At 39.5% G+C, this 20207-nt stretch overlaps 1 protein-coding gene and 1 non-coding gene across 2 annotated transcripts in view; both read left to right on the top strand.

The window, feature by feature from the left end:
• MYH13 (myosin heavy chain 13) overlaps positions 1–20207 on the top strand; it is a 52893-nt gene that overhangs the window by 1704 nt on the left and 30982 nt on the right. Inside the window, exons 2-14 of the mRNA XM_006922391.1 lie at positions 4520–4734; positions 6447–6590; positions 6677–6833; positions 8455–8482; positions 8572–8683; positions 9661–9753; positions 11650–11713; positions 11805–11903; positions 12009–12112; positions 15537–15675; positions 18453–18571; positions 19304–19453; positions 19571–19741. Of these exons, the coding sequence (XP_006922453.1) occupies positions 4531–4734; positions 6447–6590; positions 6677–6833; positions 8455–8482; positions 8572–8683; positions 9661–9753; positions 11650–11713; positions 11805–11903; positions 12009–12112; positions 15537–15675; positions 18453–18571; positions 19304–19453; positions 19571–19741 (1584 nt within the window). The 5' untranslated portion in view covers positions 4520–4530. The remainder of the gene's footprint in view (positions 1–4519; positions 4735–6446; positions 6591–6676; positions 6834–8454; positions 8483–8571; positions 8684–9660; positions 9754–11649; positions 11714–11804; positions 11904–12008; positions 12113–15536; positions 15676–18452; positions 18572–19303; positions 19454–19570; positions 19742–20207) is intronic.
• LOC112471436 lies at positions 17007–17125 on the top strand. Its single transcript, XR_003043305.1, has one exon. It is a non-coding gene; the product is annotated as a 5S ribosomal RNA (ribosomal RNA).

Below are 20207 nucleotides of genomic sequence, written 5' to 3'. Positions count from 1 at the left end.
TTAGGTTTTATTCTTATGCTACCATCACAAATTTTGCAATATCCATTTAATATCAGCACTATTAATTCATTTAATATTTTTACTTATATTGATTCCTTTTTTTCCTTAGATTTTTTTAAGTTGCTCTCTATGCTTTCCATGAAAGTGTGGACCATCAGCATCTGCTGAGACATTTGTTAGATATTCAGAATCTCAAACCTCACCCCAGACCTGCTCAATCAGAGTATGTATTTCAACAAGACTTCCAGTTGGATGAATATGCACACTAAAATTTGAGAAACACTGCCTTATATCATTAGTGTAAACAAATATAGTTCACTCTCTAAATGGGAAGCATATGTTACCCTAGTTTATCTATTTTAATTTTCTTCACATTTTTCACTAAATATTATTTCTGAATTTGAGATACATCTTGCAATCAATGTAAGGAGTATTGTAATTAACTGTACTTTTTATTGCTAGAATATAAAATAGTCTATGTTACAATTGATAGCATCTTAGATTTTGATAAAATAAATAGACTTTGAAATAAGCATATTATTATTAAAATTAAGAAATATTTGCCTAAAATCATTTTATGTATGACCAATGGTACTATGTCATGGTTTGGGAAAGAGCGACTTTAGGAAAGCAGAATAATGCTTTAAACCAGTGGTTCCCAAATATCACTGTGTTTAAAGCCCTTGGGAAAAATTCAGATTCCCCAGTCTCAACCACAGAGATTCTGTTGCAGATGATTTTGATGTGGATTATCTTCCAACACTTTGGGTACCATACTTAGCACTAAGCCAAGATAAATAATATAATGTCATAAACCTGTAACCTGACAAGATTCCCTCATGCTAGAGTGCAACCATTCTCAAAATGTGGCCTGTGGATCCTGGAAAGCCTTAAGAATTTTTCAGGAAGTACATAAAATCAAAACAATTTTCATAATGATACCCAGATGCTAATCACCTTTTCCACTGTGTTGATCTAATAAGTCAAAAGCAAGGATGAATAAAACTTCTGGTGCTTTATTACAAATTAAGGCATGGCACAAAATTGTACTAGTAGCCATTGTATACTTCATGCCGTATACCAGCACTGAAAAAAAATGTTTTTTAACTTAAAAAGACAGCTCCATTTAAAAATGGCTTAAAGTTTGCAACAAGCAATAGAAGTTATTCATTTTATTACAGTTGACCTTTGAACAACAATGGGTTTGAACTGCACAGGTACACTTACATGCAGATTTTTTTCAATAAATATTGTAAATGTATTTTCCCCTCCTTATGATTTCCTTAATAATATTTTCTTTTCTTGAGCTTGCTTTATTATAAGAATACAGTGCATAATATATAAAATATGTGTTAATAGACTGATTATGTCATCAGTAAGGCTTCTGGTCAATAGTAGTCTATTAGTAGTTAAGTTCTGGAGGAGTCAAAAGTTATATGCAGATTTTTTACTGCACCCCTGACCCCCTCATTGTTCAAGGATCAACTTTATGTTTCAACTCTTATATACACATCTTTATAATATTCTATGTGATGAAATGGGAAGTCCATATAAGGCACTCCAATTGCACACTAGAGTTAGATGGTTGTCTTAAGGAAAAGCACATGCAGAGTCATTTGAGTTGCAAAATGAACTAGCCACTGTATTCATGAAGCATCATTTTTACTTGAAATAAGGACTAGTGGACAAACAATGGTTATTCAGGCTTGGCTATTTGGCACATATTTTCTCAAAATGGAATGAAGTATGCTTGTCATTTCAAGGAAAACAATCTAACAATATTTATTATCTTCAATTTCAAGCAAAAATTTGAATTTTGGAAAACTTGTATCTACCACTACCATCTTAACAACTTCATAAAACTTAAAGAATTTTCTAATGAGATCAGTGGTGATATTAATGATTGTGATTGTTCTATATTCTATAATGCAATGTGTCAACATTTGGAAGTTCTATATTACTCAGTGACCCAATATTTTCCAAATAACTAATATATGATGTTCATACATGAGAAAAAGATTTATTCAAAGTTCAAATACAGATCAATGGATTTTAATGTAATAGAATACAAAATATTCATGATTATAGTTTCAGATTCCACATTGCAACTTGTCTTTAAGAAACTACAGCTTGTCAAGTGTTGGTATAATAGCTAAGAAGAATATCCACAATTATTTGAAAAAGTGATAAAAATACTCTTTCCTTTTCCACATTACATAACTGTGTAAGGCCGATTTTCTAGATTTGCTTTAACAACGACAAAGGAAACTTAAAGCACCAGAATGAATACAGAAGCAAGCGTGAAAATCCAGCTGTATTTAATATAGTAGACGTTAAAGAAAGTCAAAAATGAAAACGATACTATTAATTTCTTTTGGTTTTGGAAAATACAGTAATTTTCATAAATACATGTTATTTATGTTAAATATAATGGATTAGGTAGTAATTTTAAATGAATTAATAAATATTTTTAAATTTTTCCCATTTTAGTTTATAACAGTAAATATCAGTACATGTGACTAACATAAAACAAAGCTTGTTGGATTCTCATTTTTAAGAGTGTAAGGGGTTCTGAGAACACAAGTTTTAGAACCACTACTGTAGTAAAACCCAATTAAACCACAATACTAGGTACCCACTTCATAGAAAGGGAAAGTAATATGCATGAATTCTTCCTCATCACTCAGGTAGTAACTGAGAAAATTTATACCTGCAGGCCAGAGGTCCTCTTTGTGGGTATCATATTAAATTCCAGCCTCTTACTATGAAAAGTTAACCATGAGCCACAGATAATTCAGCAGAGCCACTAGCCAAAGTAAAACTAAAATACAACTTACCAGAATAAAGCCCAGCAAGAAGCAGATGTTTCTCTTTCTGTAAGAATAGAACCCCATAGAATCACAGGAAGGGATATTGAAGTGGTAATTATGAATGAAGGGCTATTTCTTAAAGGGTAAGATGGAGAGGGTGACTTCCAAGGGAGAAATATAAAATGTTCAACTTTCCCACTTTTAATAGGGAACATAAAAGGCCTTATTCAAAAAATATAAACTTTTCTTAAGAGAGATATGAGAATATGTGTGTGTAAAATTTAACTTCATTTTATGGTCAGTTACAGGAGAATGAATGGGAAAGAAAAGAGAGAGAGAGAGAGAGAGAGAGAGAGAGAGAGAGAGAGAGAGAGAGAGAGAGAGGAGAAGAGATGACAGGAAAAAAATGGAGGCGTCGGGAAGGGTGGGAAAAGAGATCCAAATGCGCAGGAGAAGCAAATGCAGATGAGGAAAAGGTATCATAAAACCATACAGCCTGTAGGGGCCTTAGAAATGAGCTAGGTTTGCTTCTTCATTTTAAGAGTAAATAAGGGCCCAAAGAAGTTAACTGGTTTGATAAGTTCAGTGCTCTGATTTTAAGCCAGATTTTCTGTCTTCTAAGCAGAGAAAATATATAGAGAGAAGAACCAACAAAAAGGGAATGGTCTGGGGAGAGAGTGACAGGAAGGATAAGAGGGAGGGCGGGAGAAAAGGGAGAGAGAGGCAGAAAGACACTTATACACACCACACACACACACACTCATCAAGCAATGAGTTCTAAGGCAGGTATTAATCTATTAAACACTGTTTGTCACACCCTGACAATGCTACACACAACTAAAGTTTGGAGACCACTGAATTAGGCTCAGTACTCTGTAATCTGGGTGGGTCTGAGATTCTGAATTTCTAACAAACTTCTGGATGATGCTGGTACAACAGGTTCAAAGACCACACACTTGCAGTAGGAAGGCTCTATGCCTGTAGTTCTCAGAGTATGGTCCCTGGACCAGCAGCATCAGCATTGCCTAGGAATTTATTGGACATGCAAATTCTCAGGCCCCAACCCAGACCTGCTGAATCAGAAACTTGGAGATTGGGGCCTAGTAATCTGTGTTTTAACATAAAGCCCTCCAAGTAATTCTGGTGCATGTTAAAGTTTGAAACCACTGCACTAGGCCATAATGCCTCCCATCACCTTGTTACCTGTAATTAGCTAAATAAATGTGGCAATACTTTATCTGCAACTCATTACTGTTCACAAAGCTGTTTGAAATTTCCACTAGGAATTATCAACATTCCTGTAATTCTTTTCAGACACCCTTAAGTATTGGTGAAGACACCAAACATGATGTGTAATTAAGGAAGGCCTCCTTTATTGAACTTAACTTTACTTCTTCTAATTGGTTCAAATTTCCATGCATGGGAGTGAACTAAGAGACATTTCCAAAATCAACATCAGAGATAAAAAAAAAAAAAAAAAAAAACAACCTCTTATACTTTTTTCTTAGAGTAAACTATCTCCTTGAGCTCATTCTCTTTGCTTACTCTAATCTCCTAGACCTGGTCCTAGATTCTCTAGCTTAATTCCAAGACCTTTTGAATCCGGCCCTCTGTCTGAATGGAAATAACAGAGTCACGCCCTTCAGATTCACAATCTCAGTTCACAAACCCAGGCCCCAGACTCAGTAGTCCCCTTCTGGTCTTTCCAGCCCCTGCAGTCATGAGCTCTGACGCAGAGATGGCCATTTTTGGAGAAGCAGCTCCCTACCTGCGGAAACCAGAGAAGGAGAGAATTGAAGCTCAAAATCGCCCATTTGATTCTAAGAGATCCTGCTTTGCAGTGGATGATAAGGAATTATATGTGAAAGGTATGATTCAGAGCAGAGAAGATGACAAAGTCACAGTCAAGACCCTCGATGACCGCGTAAGTGTTGATCTCAGATGCCCTTAATAATAAGGGCATCCTCATTTTCCTTTAGAGTAGAATATTAAAAATTGCATGCTGGTCCATAGAAATCTGAAGACACCACAAAACTAACATTTATCTATTCTGTAGTGAAGTCGCAGGTGAAAACTACCATTGCACACACCTTGCTCCTGCTTCTTTCCTTCTCTAAGGACTTGGGCTTTGAAAATTTTTGTGATGTGTGCCTTGGAAAAAGGGGAAGGTCAGGGTAGAAGAGCTTGGACTATTTAAGGGAGGGCTTGATGCTGATTGTGATTGGGTGGGCTGAGTGAATATAGCTCTCTGGGCTGCAGAGCGATTTACAGAGGAAACTCCAGGGACAATGCCTAGTTTAATGTAGAGAATTACAGTGCACCATTCAATTCAATATTTACTGGGCATGAACCACATCTAGATCACAGTGTCTGTCACTTTCCAAATATAAGCAAATCTCAGCACTTGCTTTCCTAAAGTTTACCATTTAGTGTAGGAATCAAGATGTACATGGCAGGTATAAATCTCAGTTCACAAACTCAGGCATGCAAGACAGATCTTTTTTTTTTTAAATTATTGAACTTAATCTATAATTTCAGCCTCTTTTCACTGGAAAATTACAAATTTAAAAAATGAATTTTCTTCAATCATCCTTGCAGGGTTGTGCCACATTTTTATAACCTTATACAAAACCACATTGGGATCTCACTGCCTCCCTGAAGGATCTGCTAAGAAACAAGTCCCAGTGACTGAAGCATCAGGATTCACAGGCTTTCCACCTCCCCTGTGCTACCTTGAGTATTTCTTTCCAGTGTAGGGCAGTGGGGTAGAAGAGTCTCCTTCCCTTAGGAGATTTGATATATCCCTTAGGAGATTTTGTTTTTTCAGTAAAACACTCAAAGTTTTTTTAAGGACTTAGCTTTGGAAAACAAAAGCCAGAAAGCCTATAGGCTCTTTCTCTTTTCTGCCCTATTTTCTACCTCTCCTGAGTAACAGAGTACAGAGCCAGTGGGGAGAAAGGTGGGGAAAATACAGACAGGGGAAAATTAAGTAATAGTCCCAAAATATTTTTCAACCATAGACTATGATGCAAGCCCAAGTGTTTTAACTACTAAAGCAGAAGTACAAAAAATTATAGAAGCCTTGAAGAGATGGGGGAGAGAGGAAATAGGTTATGTAAGAGACGATGCTTGAGCTGAACTTTGAGGATTTCTAGATATCAGTTCAATGAACATATCCTAGACAAAGGAACCCACTTAAGCAGAGGTATGAGGTAGAGACACATAGAATACATTAGAATAGTTCTTTCCAACCTTCCAACCCCTGTCTCATCCCAGCACTCATAGAAAATGGGGCAGAGGCAAACTGCCCTGGCTTTGGTGATCATAAGCCACATTTGGCCCCCCCGAGAGCTGAAGGGCTCTATCACTCTACACATCTGTAATTCACTTTTGGCACACAGAATGCCATGCTGACTGGGAGCATCAGACCCAAATTGGTTACACAGTTTGACCAAAATTAGGTTAAGCAAGGACAGTCATTTGTGGATCATCTCTGGACATGGAAATTATTCGTGAAGTTATCCACAGTAATGGGTTAAATGTACCTAATCTCTCACTGTTTCCACCCCACCAGTAGAGTGGGGTACAGATCATGGACTCTCCCACTCATCACGTGCTCATCTTCTCAAAATCCAGACACTCACCCTGAACAGTGACCAGGTGTTCCCCATGAACCCTCCCAAATTCGACAAGATTGAGGACATGGCCATGATGACTCACCTGCATGAGCCCGCTGTGCTATACAACCTCAAAGAGCGTTATGCAGCCTGGATGATCTATGTGAGTGCATTTCTACATCTGTTTATTCCATTTACCCCTCTGAGTAAAAACAAAATCCATATGCTAACATTTTCTGATTTTCTCAGACCTATTCGGGCCTCTTCTGTGTCACCGTCAACCCCTACAAGTGGCTGCCGGTGTACAACCCTGAGGTGGTGGCTGCCTACCGAGGCAAAAAGCGCCAGGAGGCCCCGCCCCACATCTTCTCCATCTCTGACAACGCCTATCAGTTCATGCTGACTGGTGAGTAATTTCTTCAATCCATATTTTTAAAATAGTTTTCAGTTACTTATTCAGTTCCACTGGACTGGTTCTTAGTTAATCATTCGAGCCTTTCACAGGCCTTGGTCATCTGAATGATGCAATGATCAAAGTAACTTTAGGAGATTCAGAAAATTTCATGATTGAAAGCCAGGGGTGTAATATCTTCCATTACTAGTCATGGTGCATAGGCCAGTACTCATGACTAAAGCCACACTAAGCACATGTTTATTTAGGAGAATGTGGAACACAAAGAGATCCAAAGAACCCCCCAACACGGGCACACTTGGAAGGGAGACTATGTTAGTAGCCACTTAGAAATGCAAAGTTGGAGAAAGGGGCAAAGCAGTGTCCCTATACCTGTCTTCCTCCTCAAATTCAAGCTTCTCGTTCTTCTCACTAAGTTTCCAGAATGGCACGGGAAATACAAATGTGATAATATTGTCACACCATTATGCCTAGTGTCACTTCTGTCTGTTCAACTTTCACCTGACATGTCTTGGTGCAAATATAAGTAGAAACAAGCATCTGAGATCTGACGACACTTAAAAGTCATCTAGTATAATGTTGTTCAAACTTCAATCATTCTCATCTCACATTCATAATCCTATCCATTTCTGCATACTTAATATTTTTCTTCAAATTGACTAAAATTAACATCAATTTTTAAAGGAATATTAGTATCACTATAATAATTTCCTAGGGCTGCTGTAAAAAAGGACCGCAAGTTTCTAAAACAACAGAAATTTATTGTCTCACAGTTCTGGAGGCTGGAAGTCCAAGATCAAGATGTCAGCAGTATCGATTCCTTCTGAAGGCTTACAGGGAGAATCTGTTCCATGACTCTCTCTTAGCTTCTGGTGGTTTGCTGGCAATCTTTGGTGTTTCTTGGCTTGTAGAAGCATCATCCTTATCTCTACCTCCACCTCCACATGGTGTTGTCCCTGTATGCGTCTGTCTCCAAATTACTGCCTTTTGTAAGGACACCTGTCATATTGGATTAGGGAGTCTACCTACTACAGTCTGACTTCATCTTAACTAAATACATCTACAATGACCTTATTTCCAAATAAGGTCACATTCTGTGGTACTGAGGTTTAGAACTTCCACATACGAGTTGGAGAGAAAGGGAGAGACACAACTGAACCCATAACACTATTGTAAATGGAAAATCATCACTTTCCACAAATATAATATAAAGGTAAGAGAAAAATGCAATGACAACAAATCAGTGTTTACAAATTCTAATTAGAAGGTGTGGCTTCTCACAAACTCTTGAGTCTGAGACTTACTTTCTTTGTTAAAAAAGGAGATGAGAAAGTGTAACTGAGAAGTTAAAGATCTCTGAACACAAATAACTTTCACACTGTGGGATTTACTGTTCACTTCCCATGCTTCTCAAATGTAGGATGTGTAATATGAACAGCATGGGAAATGAACAAACTGTCTCAAAGATTAGACATGCCCAAATCATCACACTGCTAGTTAATGGCACAGCCAGAACTAGAATTCATGGACCCTCATCAACCTCAACATTGCCCAATTTTCATATTCTCTGTTTTTATTGTTTGTCTATTTTGTTTTGCTCCCTCTTCATTTCTAGATCGAGACAACCAGTCTATCCTCATCACGTGAGTAACTCATATTCGCACCATGATGATTTGGAAGCCAGTGCCACCCCTTCCAATCTCCTTTATATCACTTACTTTTAAATCAACAGTGGAGAATCTGGGGCTGGGAAGACAGTGAACACCAAGCGTGTCATCCAGTACTTTGCAACAATTGCAGTTACTGGAGACAAGAAGAAGGAGCAGCAGCTAGGCAAAATGCAGGTGAGCAGCTCCCTGCACCCAGAGGCTTGCTGGGTGAGCGCCAAGTGTACGCAGGCTTTGTTCTCAGCAGAGATGCATAGCACAGGGTCCTGCCCCAGGGGTGCTTATGGGGTTCCACCTAGTGAACTCAGGCTCTACCACCTGCTCCATCGGTAACAGCCAACTGGCCTTGAGCAGCTGCATATTTTCTTCTGAAGAAGGAATAGTTTAGGCCAGTGGTTCTCAAACTGAAGTGTACGTCAGAATCACCAGGAGGGCTCATTAACAACCCATGTCTGCGGCCTAGGATTTCTGATTGAAATTTCTATTTCACATTCACAATTGTGACACTTTGCATCTCTAATATGTTCCCACTATTCATGTTGTTGGTTCAAGGGTCACACTTTGAGAACCACTGGGCTGGACAGTACTTTCCAAACTACTCTGAAGCCAAGATAAGCAATCATGCAGGGGAGTGAGGGTGAAATTCTGCTTTTCTATAAGTGAACTTCTGAGCAATCATGCTCCTAAAATATTTATTATTGCTACTTAAAAAATTTTTTAAGACTCACTGTTTCTATCATATAATCTCTTAGGTCACTTTCATTGCTCATGTTCTAGTTATACTTCTGAACCTATATTAGATGTGTTATGAAGCATGCAGTAACAAAGGTATATATTCTAAAAATTTATGATTTATAATAAAATGTTATTAAAGAAAGGCAGTCTGAGAGGTCAAGATGGAGCTTGGACTCTGATGTAGCAGAAATCACTTTGATGCTGTGCTAAAAGACCCTCTCTAGGATGGGACTTTGAAGACTCTTCCAGGATGGGGTGGGGCTGTGGGTATCTCTGAGCATCTGCACTGGCCACAAGCCTGGGCTGCATGACATATCTCTCTGGACCATGCACAGAGCATTCACACTTTTGAGTCACCAAGGGACTATTTAGGAAAACATCCAATGCCCTCTTTTTTTTTTCTTCTTGTTTATTATTAGGGGACCCTGGAGGATCAGATTATCCAGGCCAACCCCCTGCTGGAGGCCTTTGGAAATGCCAAGACTGTGAGGAATGACAACTCCTCGAGATTTGTAAGACCCAGTCCAATATTCAAGTGTCCCCCAAAACCAAACCCTCCCCTCCAATGCTGGCTATGAAAAATTACCACACAAACTAGAATATACTTGACCTTATTCTATCCAAGTGATTCAGATCAATCTACCCAATGGGGATATTCCAATATACTTTGAAGACTGTGTTGGCTTGTTCCTTGCAGTAGGAGGATCTAGCTGTCCTTCTCTAACTACTCAACATCACCTCAGAGTATCCCGATGTCACAGTGATTCAAATTCTATGAGTAGAGAGCAATTCCTTTATGCTAAAATTGGTCTCTCTAGGAGGAAACATTTTAAACTGTAAGAGTCCATCAAGCAATATCTATTGACTTACTAGCCATGGAAACTTTAGAGTGAATTAAGTTAGCAGATTTGAACTCCTCCAAATCAAGAGGCAGTGGGAGTAGGAAAAACCTGATGAAGGCAGAAAAGCTCAAAAAATTGGGGGAATAAAGTTGACATTGAAGGTATTGGAGGATATGTTCCATCCTTCAACATTTCACTTAGGATTATCTCTATCAAAGAGGTATTTACTTCCACATTGGCAAGTAAACATACATCCAGCCCTCTGCCTAATTCACTGTCCAGTGGAGTGAACAAGAACCCCAAGGTAAAGCCTTCATTTATACCTATAGTTGCAAAATTACATCAAAATTTCACATATCTCAGTAGCTGGATGATCTCAAGCTTACATTTTATTGTAACCTCAAAGATAAAACAGTCATTGATTAGAAAATAGATGTATTATTTGAAGACCGTGTCTCCAAGCCCTGATTTTTCTTTCTTTTCCTTGGTCCTCTGTGCATTACACATCTATCTTCCCAGTGCACAACTACTCTTCCTTGTAGGAGATCTCGGTGCATGTCACACAGCAGAAATGTGTTACACATATTTGGACCAAGTTAGTTATTGCACTAATCTTAAATCAACTTAAAGCCTTCAGGCACTCTCTAGTTTCACTCCCATTTATTTAGTCCATAGACCTCTCCTCTTGTCCTTGACCCAATTGTTCTTCTTATTCTGTCCACTTTCCACCCACCAAACAAACATGTGCAGGCTGAAATTTCCATTGTCTTCCATTAAGCAGATAAAAATACTGAAGATGCAACACTTACAATGCACATATACCTCCACTGACCCTTCACTAACTCTTTGTAAGCTTCATTCAGAAAACATTGAGAATATCTTTGAGTACCAACTACATGCCAGACTGTGAATGAATAAGCAAGGCAACATTTTTGCCCTCAGATTTGCTCACAGTGTGGTAGAGATCACTTAAATAGATAAGGTACATACACGCACATACACGCACACATACACACATAAAATTCTACCTTTCGCTTCCCATAAAGGGGTGAACTCAGACTCTGAGTGGGTCTTTTGGGAACTAGAGAGCCTAGCCTGAGCCTGGGAGCTAGGTTTGCCTATAGTAAGCAGTAAAGGAAACTGAAGCAAGAAATCTCAGAAATAACACTCAGAGGTTTAAAAAAAAAAAGTCAGACAGATGGTCCAACTAGGCTATCAAGGATGTTATGAGGAGTTTGAGAATATAGGCACATGAGAGCAAAATAAAAACCAAGGAGAGATTCCGGAATGAGGTGGTCCAAAGCAGAGAGCTGGAGAGGGAGCATGCATGTCTCCCCAGAGCTGTAGGGCCAAGCGCTTTGGGTAGAGCTTCCTGAGTCTTGACTGACCCAGCCTGGGGACTCTAGGTGCCAAGCAAACAGAGAGGAAGGAAGTCCTCAGGTTTCTAGCATTACTTCCTCCCTAACCCTATATTTCCCACCTATCTGTGGTAGCACCTGGCAGAGGCCACCCACAGTACCATGTAAATAAAATAATCATGGTGTTTTAAAATCTGCCATTGGACAGGGGAAGTTCATTCGAATTCATTTTGGGGCTACAGGAAAACTGGCATCAGCAGACATTGAAACCTGTGAGTCCGAATGCTCTATTTGGCACTTTGGTATTTAGTCACAAAGGCATCTCTTGGGAACCTGAAGTCACATTATTTTTTGTTACCTTAGATCTCTTAGAAAAATCCAGAGTGACGTTTCAGTTATCCAGTGAGAGAAGCTATCATATTTTTTACCAAATCATGTCAAACAAGAAGCCTGAACTAATTGGTAAGTTCTTAGAATATTGTTCTCATCTTCCAAATCAGTCACATTGGAAAAAAACAGCAGAGCATGCTATGCATAAGATGATAAATGGATCTTTATGTTTCATAGACTTGCTTCTGATTTCAACCAATCCCTTTGACTTCCCATTTGTAAGCCAAGGAGAGGTCACCGTGGCCAGCATTGATGACAGTGAAGAACTGTTGGCAACTGATGTAAGCATAGTGTTTATTTATTTATATAAGCATAGAATTATTGTGTTTATGAACTTAGTGGCACCTTAGCTACCTAATAAGAAAAATGGTGTCCAGGGCTGCTACGCAATTAGACCCAAGATCTCAAAAATCGGCATAGGATGTACCTTCACGCTCAACTCCACTTCAGAAGACTTCAAAATGAGAGTACAGAAAGTTATCCAAAACAAGCTTTCAGTTTCATTCTCTAGCATTTTAGAGTAAGTTTTTGCATGTATAAGGTTTTTAAAGATTTTGCTGGATGTTTTCAGGTTACAAAACCATCCGCATGATTCTTTAAGAAAATTTAGAAAATGCGGAAAAGTGTAACACAGCAAAAAACAACACTCTGTAGGAGCCACTCCATTCCTCCTGCTACCTGCCTCCTGTCAGGCCTCTAGCCTTTAGCTTTGGGAGGTATCTATAATACTATAATAATATAGTATCTACAATGCTATAACTATAATAATAACAATAACTCAATTCATTGAGCACTTACATGTGCTAGGAACTGAGATAAGCACCTTCGACTGCGTTGTCTCATTTTAGCTCTCTCTAGGATAGGTACCACCAGGGCCCTCATTTCATGAAGGTGGAAATGGAATCTTAGAAAAAAGTACATAATTTGCTAGAAGACACAGAATTTATAAATGACAGAGAGAATGTTTGCCCAACCCAAGAATCTGCATTTTTAGCTAAAATACACCATCTCTGAGCAATTAACCTCCACCCCTGCTGTCTCTGCCCTCACAAAAACTGGCCTTGTCCAGTACCCAGCTTCTTGGCCTTCTCTTTGTTATATTCCCAGGTAATGCTAATTGTTTTGAAGCACGTAGAACATGTTCACGATCAAATAAACTTCAGTTAACACTAGTCTAACTATTATATATTTTAACCAGGTTTCCCCAGCCTTTACCAGCTTACGAGTACAGAAAGGGTGGATTAAGGCCCACAGCCCCTGCGAAAGGCCCTCCTACGTAATTCTAAAAGTCTCAGAGGTGTCTCAGGTCCTCCCGGTAGATCCCCAGCTGTCAGGAGCTGCTGTTTTCCCTCCCTCCCATGGGGTTTCTGCTGAGCAATGGCTTATGGTCAAGTAGAGGGGATTGCTCCCTCCAAGGGACTGCATTCTCCAAGACTCCCCAGGTAGTAACACTTTCGCCTGGTTCTTTCCAGTTTCATGAAAGTTATTTCTTTTTTAACCGATAGCAACCCCTCCTTTGGACACAGATATGCATCTGCTAGGGTGGGATATGGATTCAAGGGAGGTCATCATGGCCTCAGAATCTCTCCTGCCCTCAGTCACTTCCTGGAATGAACTCTCCCTCCCCAAAAAGAGGGCACCACACCATGAGTGCTTCACTCTTCAATACCATCCCGCTGACACTGAACTACGGGGTCTCCCAACAGCTCACCAGACTTGTCCAGACATGTTTCAACTCCACCAATGGGCATTACTTAGGCTCAGGCTGCAAACCTTGGTACCTAATCAACATGTATACCCCAGATGAGGATTTTCTAGTTTATATAATTTTTTTAAATTTATTTATTTAAATTAGTTTCAAGTATACAGCACATTGGTTAGACATCTATATAGTTCATAAAACAATCCCCTCAATTGCTCCCTCCCTTCCCTGGCCCTCCACCTAGCCATCATATTAATGCTAACTGCATTCCCTCTGCCGTGCTCTCCATTTCCATGACCAACTACCAACTACTAATTTGTACTTCTTTAACTCTTCGCCCCATTCCCCCAGCTAGTTTAAATCTTTGTGGTAGAAGATGAGCCAAGTGGTTATAAAACTAAATCAGCTACTGCTGCTGAAAGCTTTGAACTCACTCGGTGCTAGTTCCAGTCCCAGTCCTGTCACATCCTGCCTATACGATTTGGGGCAGGTTATGTACTCTCTTAGAATCTCAAGTTCTTCACCTGGAAATTTGGAAAAATCTATGCACCTATAAGGTTTCATAAGGATTTAATGAAAGAACATGTGGATGGTGCCTTACCCCATGCCTAACCATAGAGGGGCTCTGCAGAAGTTTGCTCCTTTTTAGATTCTTCAAAAAATTAAAAATAGAACTACCATATGACCCAAGCAAAGAAAACCAAAATGCTAATTCAAAAAGACATATGCACCCCTATGTTCATTGCAACATTATTTACAATAGCTAAGATATGAAAGCAACCTAAGTGCCCATCAATAGATGAATGGATAAAGAAGATGTGGTACATATATACGATAGAATATTACTCAGCCATAAAAAAGAATAAAATCTTGCCATTTGCAACATGGATAGACCTAGAGGGTATCATATTAAGTAAAATAAATCAGACAGAGAAGACAAATACAATATGATTTCACTTATGTATGGAATCTAAAAAACAAAGTAAACAAACAAACAAAACAGAAACAAATTCATAGATACAGAGAATATTTTGATGGTTGCCAGACAGACAGATAGGTGAAAAGGGGGAAGGGATTAAGATGTACAAATTGGCAATTATAAATACAGTCACGGGGATGCAAAGTACAACATAGAGAATATTGTCAATAATTTTGTGATAACTATATATGGTGTAAGATAAGTACGAGATCTATCAAGGTGATCACTTTATAAGTTATATAAATGTCTAATCACTATGTCGTATACCTGAAACTAATATAATATTGTATGTAACTGAAAATTTTTTAAATTATTTTTTAAAAAGGAAGCTCATAAGTAAAATCTTAAAAGCCTTCATCACAAGAAAATATTATAATTACATATGATGATGGATGTTAACTAAATTTACTATGGTACTCACTTCACAGTATGTAAATATATCAGATCGTTATGTTACACATCTAAAATGAATACGGTGTTATATGGCAATTATATCTCAATAAAACTGGGGGGAGGGAAGTTTGCTCCTTTTTCATTTGAAAAATGATAGTTTTCTCTTCAACAATCTTCTCTTCCAGTTCTTAATATTCAATGATACCATATTGTCTCAATTCTGAACAACACTGACATTTCTGGATTGCAATGCCAAGCTCTTAAGCTGTTAGACACAATTTCTCAGACACTATCCATGAGACTGCCTTCTCCCAGTATCACACAATGGCTCCCAATGGCCTCGTCAGAAAACAGCCCCCAAATCTACATACAATGGGAAAGGATTAAAATCAGTTCTTATTGGGTGGAAGGAAACAGACTATTCACATTTTTTCTCATAATCTCTACCCACCCACACAAACATGTTAAATTAAAGACATAATTTTTAACCCCTAGCTTACCATACTCCACCAGTCATCCAGTTATTTGGGCAAATGCTGTCTCACATGCTATACAAAAAGGGTGTGGTCTTTGCCAGTAAAAAGCTATATTTGGATCCCTACTGTGATGCCTGTCCTTTTTAAATTCCTAGAATGCCATTGACATCCTGGGCTTCAGTTCAGAGGAGAAAGTTGGGATCTATAAGCTCACAGGAGCCGTGATGCACTATGGGAACATGAAGTTCAAGCAGAAGCAGCGAGAGGAGCAGGCAGAGCCAGACGGCACTGAAGGTAACCACATCTGGGAAGGGCACTGGGATTTGACTTTCCACCTGTGTTCACGTGTGAGATAAACTGGTATTCATCTCAAGAGCCATTCTTTGAAAATTGTACAAACTGAATTTGGATTGTCCAAAGCTCATTGTACATGCTCTGGGGAAGTTTATTCACTCAGTCAAGAAATCCTATATTGGCGAATCCTTAAAAAATAAAAAAGCATATTTCTCATAAATGAATAATCACCATCACAGTTTATTTGTTATTTTAAGATAGACATTTATGAGAAGATATGGTTAAGCAAACCTCACTTTCTCTCTGTGCATGTCATTTTAATATCCAGAATATTGTTCTAATCACCTGGACCTAAGACAAAGCCTTTGGTAAGGTAGCAGCAAAGTTTCTTCTTACCATTGCTTTCTCTTTCACTCTGATTTCTGTTGAACTTAACGCTGAACCAAGGACTGGTGTGAAAATCTTCCTCCTCATAACTCTCATCTGAATGACCTCACCATCCCCTTTTGTCTCATCCCCAAGAGGCCTGGGAATAGAGCAGAGGGCAGTGGGAGGGGCTAACAGTGGCAAGACCCATCCACCATATGCCCTGTTCATCAGGCCTCATGTCTTTCGCACTGCATTTTACCAGCTCCATGAGTAAAAGATTAGTTTGTCCCTAACAATTTTACTTTTTGTACCATCCTGCACTGTGTGAAGCAGTGTATCTTGAAATCCGTATGATAGAAGGAATTTAAGGCCAGGAAAATATGTATGACTTTCTCACTGTCCATAAAGTTTCACCTGATTAGGTTAACTTTGCCTAGGATAATCTCTCTTTTTATTAATTCAAAGTCAACTGATTAGTGACCTCATTACGGGAGTAATATCCTATCACATTCACAGGTTACACACACATATGCACACATACACAAGTAGAGGGGATTATACAGGGAAGGAATACCAGAGGGGCACAAGTCTCAGGGACCATCTTGGAATCTTGCCTATCACAGTGGTACATCCTACATAATAGGAGAGAAACTCAGAGTGTCAGAGCAGGAAGCACATCTAATTGGGGTAATTAGGGAAGGCTTCCTGGGGGAAGCAGGCACTGATATAGACTTTGATGTATGGGTAGGATTCTGAAAGGCGTGGGTAAGAAGGTAGTTTAGTCAAAAGAAATGTCATGAGCAAAGGGGAAAAAATGTGATGAGGACTGAGGAGCAGAATGGTCCACTTTAGCTATAGAAGAGGATATGTGTAGTGGATTTATAAGAGATGAGAATAAAAAGTGGCATCAGTTTGAGAAGGCATTGAGTGCCAAGGTAAATGGTTTAAAATGTCTGTAGTAAGTCTACGGCCATGCCACCCTGAACGTGCCCAATCTCATCTGATCTCGGAAGCTAAGCAGGGTCGGGCCTGGTTAGTACTTGGATGGAAGACCACCTAGGAGGACCAGGTGCTGTAGGCATTAAAAAAAAATAATAAAAAATAAAATGTCTGTAGTAGGCACCAGAAACCATAGATCCTTTAAGTAGCAGGAGAAGTACGAGCGGCAATCTAGAATTAATCTGCAAGCAATAAGGCTCACCCAGAGTGTGGAACCTTGAAAAATGATGTACCAGACTCCTCAGCAACAGCAGACCATATTGATATATAATCACAGTGGGGTCCCTGTGCTCAGTGTTTAGAAACAGGAAGAGCCTGGAAAAGGGGGAAATGGAGGGCTGTGATCCAGGCCTGAGTTCCTCTAAATAATACCAATCCACATTCACTGAGTGCCCACTGTGCACCAGACCCACTTCTCAACAACCCAACCAATGGGATACTATCTCTATTCCCCAGTTTACAAATGTCAAAACTGAGGCGAAACCAAAAAATTTGAATCCAGGCAGTCTGACTCTAGAGCCTAGGCTCTCTGCCACTATATTATTCCACAACTCTTTGAAACAATGATGATGCCAGCTATTTTGAAGGTGGAATGAGCAGCATTTGATGCCTGTCTGAATTCAGGCAGGTCAGAAGTGAGAAGGAAGCATGTAATCACCCCAAGCTTTCAGTGACTAGAAGACCATCCACCAAAATGGACATAGCAAGAAAAAGGAATAGTTGGAGCAAGGAGCAAAGTGCACATTTGCCCTCTTATTAAGTACTTAACAAACACTGCCCTGGGTTTTTATTAAGTTGTCCACCTAACCAGCAATGAGGTGATGGTCCCAACCAAGGAGGAGCTGTCCCTGGGAAGCAGCATTTCTCTACCTTCTTAATGAGCTCAATGCAGGGAGCCAGGTCCATCCCAAAGTCAACTGAACTCCCAATGAACCACGAATTGCCAATATTCAACTACTTTTGACCATTTCCAAATACTCAAAGGCCGGGTCAAGGTTTTGTACTTCTCTCTCAGCTATTAGCACTTGCATAAATTAGTCTCACATAAATTAGGAAGGTGCTAAACGTATGCTAATTGTCCAAATGATGCCTCTTTTACTTATACACCATTTTGTTGTATAATCAGACTATAATATTACTAAGTGTATTTTTAATAAAATTTAAATATCAGTAGATCAAGATCAACCTATGATTAAAGATTACATCTAGAAGATAAATAAAAGTTTCTGAAAATCTGAAACCCTGGACTATGATATTGAAGCTTCATTGGACAAGTCCAGGCCTGGTGCACATTGGAGGTCATAAAAACATCAAAAAGATTATAGAAAACATTTCTGGGAGGACCCAGGCCCGACTGGACACTTTAGCAGCTGCTATTTATGTGTGATGCCATTCTTCCCTTCCTTTAGTGGCTGACAAAGCTGGATACCTGATGGGTCTGAATTCTGCAGAAATGCTCAAAGGCCTGTGTTGTCCGAGGGTGAAGGTCGGGAATGAATATGTCACTAAAGGGCAAAATGTCCAGCAGGTAATGGGATGCTCTGAATCCAGTTGACTCAGGTATTTTGCTATTTTACCCATTACCTTAAAGTTCTTTTGGTTGCAGATATCTGAAATACATATGAAACTCGCTTCTGCATCAGGGTGGAATTCATTCTTAAACCTCAGGGGTAACTCAAGGGGTGCAAATCAAGGAGTACCCATTGGGTGTCATGATGACCTAGAGCCAGGAATTGAAGAGTCCTCTGGAGCCAGCCTCTTTCCAGCTCCTTCTCTGGGGTTTCATAGGATGCCATTGCTCTTCTCTGTTGCGTCTTCACTAGGCAGATAAGCTTTCTCCACCTCTCCTGCCCACAGCCACCCCGTAGTTTCCAAGGTTGTATCTCCTTGGTTCCAGCCTCACCCTGAGAATGAAACCAGTGACTTTTGATCTCAATTCCAAATTCTCAGGAGAGACACTTTAACTCAACTTGGATCAAATGTCCACCACCAGTTCAATTAAGTGTGGCCGGGGCTAGAGTCACACATTAAAACCATGGTTGTTAGAAATCTATCTGTAAATGGGATAGTTCTCAGAGAAAGAGGAACATCATGAGCTGGGCAGAAGCCTCAAGAAATACTTCGTAATAGGTCGAAATATATGAAATATATATGAAATTGTCAACTTTCAAGTGCTTCTTTCAGGACATCAATTTCATATGTTTCAATGTAATACAACTATAAAATCACTAATTTGAGGGTTGAATGGGTGATCCTCCAGGTGACCAACTCAGTGGGTGCACTGGCCAAAGCCGTCTACGAGAAAATGTTCCTGTGGATGGTCACCCGCATCAACCAGCAGCTGGACACCAAGCAGCCCAGGCAGTACTTCATCGGGGTCTTGGACATCGCTGGCTTTGAGATCTTTGACGTGAGTTGTTTGAGGAAATGGCTAGTCTAAAAAGACCTTTCTGCTTTGTTTCTGCTTTGCTGAATCCCCACTGGGTTTTCCAAACTCATTCAAACTGTTTGATATTTGAAACACCAGTTCAACAGCCTGGAGCAGCTGTGCATCAACTTCACCAATGAGAAACTGCAACAGTTTTTCAATCACCACATGTTTGTGCTGGAGCAGGAGGAGTACAAGAAGGAAGGCATCGAGTGGGAGTTCATTGATTTCGGGATGGATCTGGCCGCCTGCATTGAGCTCATCGAGAAGGTAGAGAAATAATGCTACATCTCACCATCACCTCTTTGCTTTAACTCTTCCCTGTTAATACATTGCTGCCCCTAACCCCACTCCCCCAGGCTGTGAGCTTTCAGATAGCTGAATCCCCTTGTGCATAAAAGGTAACTGTTTGGAAAGTGCCCAAAATCTGTTCAGACACCTAAAGAGATGCATAGGTAGTTAAGATCCCAGGGCTCAGTTATCCCCAAGATTGCTATGGGAGCACAGGAGGGACTATGGCATTTCATACTTTTCTGACTTGTCTAAAGATCCAGAAAGGAGGGGCCATGGAGCCGTGGGGTTCTTGGGAAAATGTTACTGTGAAGACAGCAGATGATACTAACTTTTAAAAAAGGAATCCCCATAATGTTTTGAGCACTGGTCATATTGGAATAAGTATATCTTCCTAAGGTGGCTACTGAGAAATCCAGATATTACTGTTTAAAATATTACTTAT

Source organism: Pteropus alecto, unplaced genomic scaffold (assembly GCF_000325575.1).
Source record: "Pteropus alecto unplaced genomic scaffold, ASM32557v1 scaffold398, whole genome shotgun sequence".
Taxonomy (NCBI): domain Eukaryota; kingdom Metazoa; phylum Chordata; class Mammalia; order Chiroptera; family Pteropodidae; genus Pteropus; species Pteropus alecto.
Note: the sequence above shows the minus strand (reverse complement) of the source record. Positions and strands in the feature narration are given on the sequence as shown.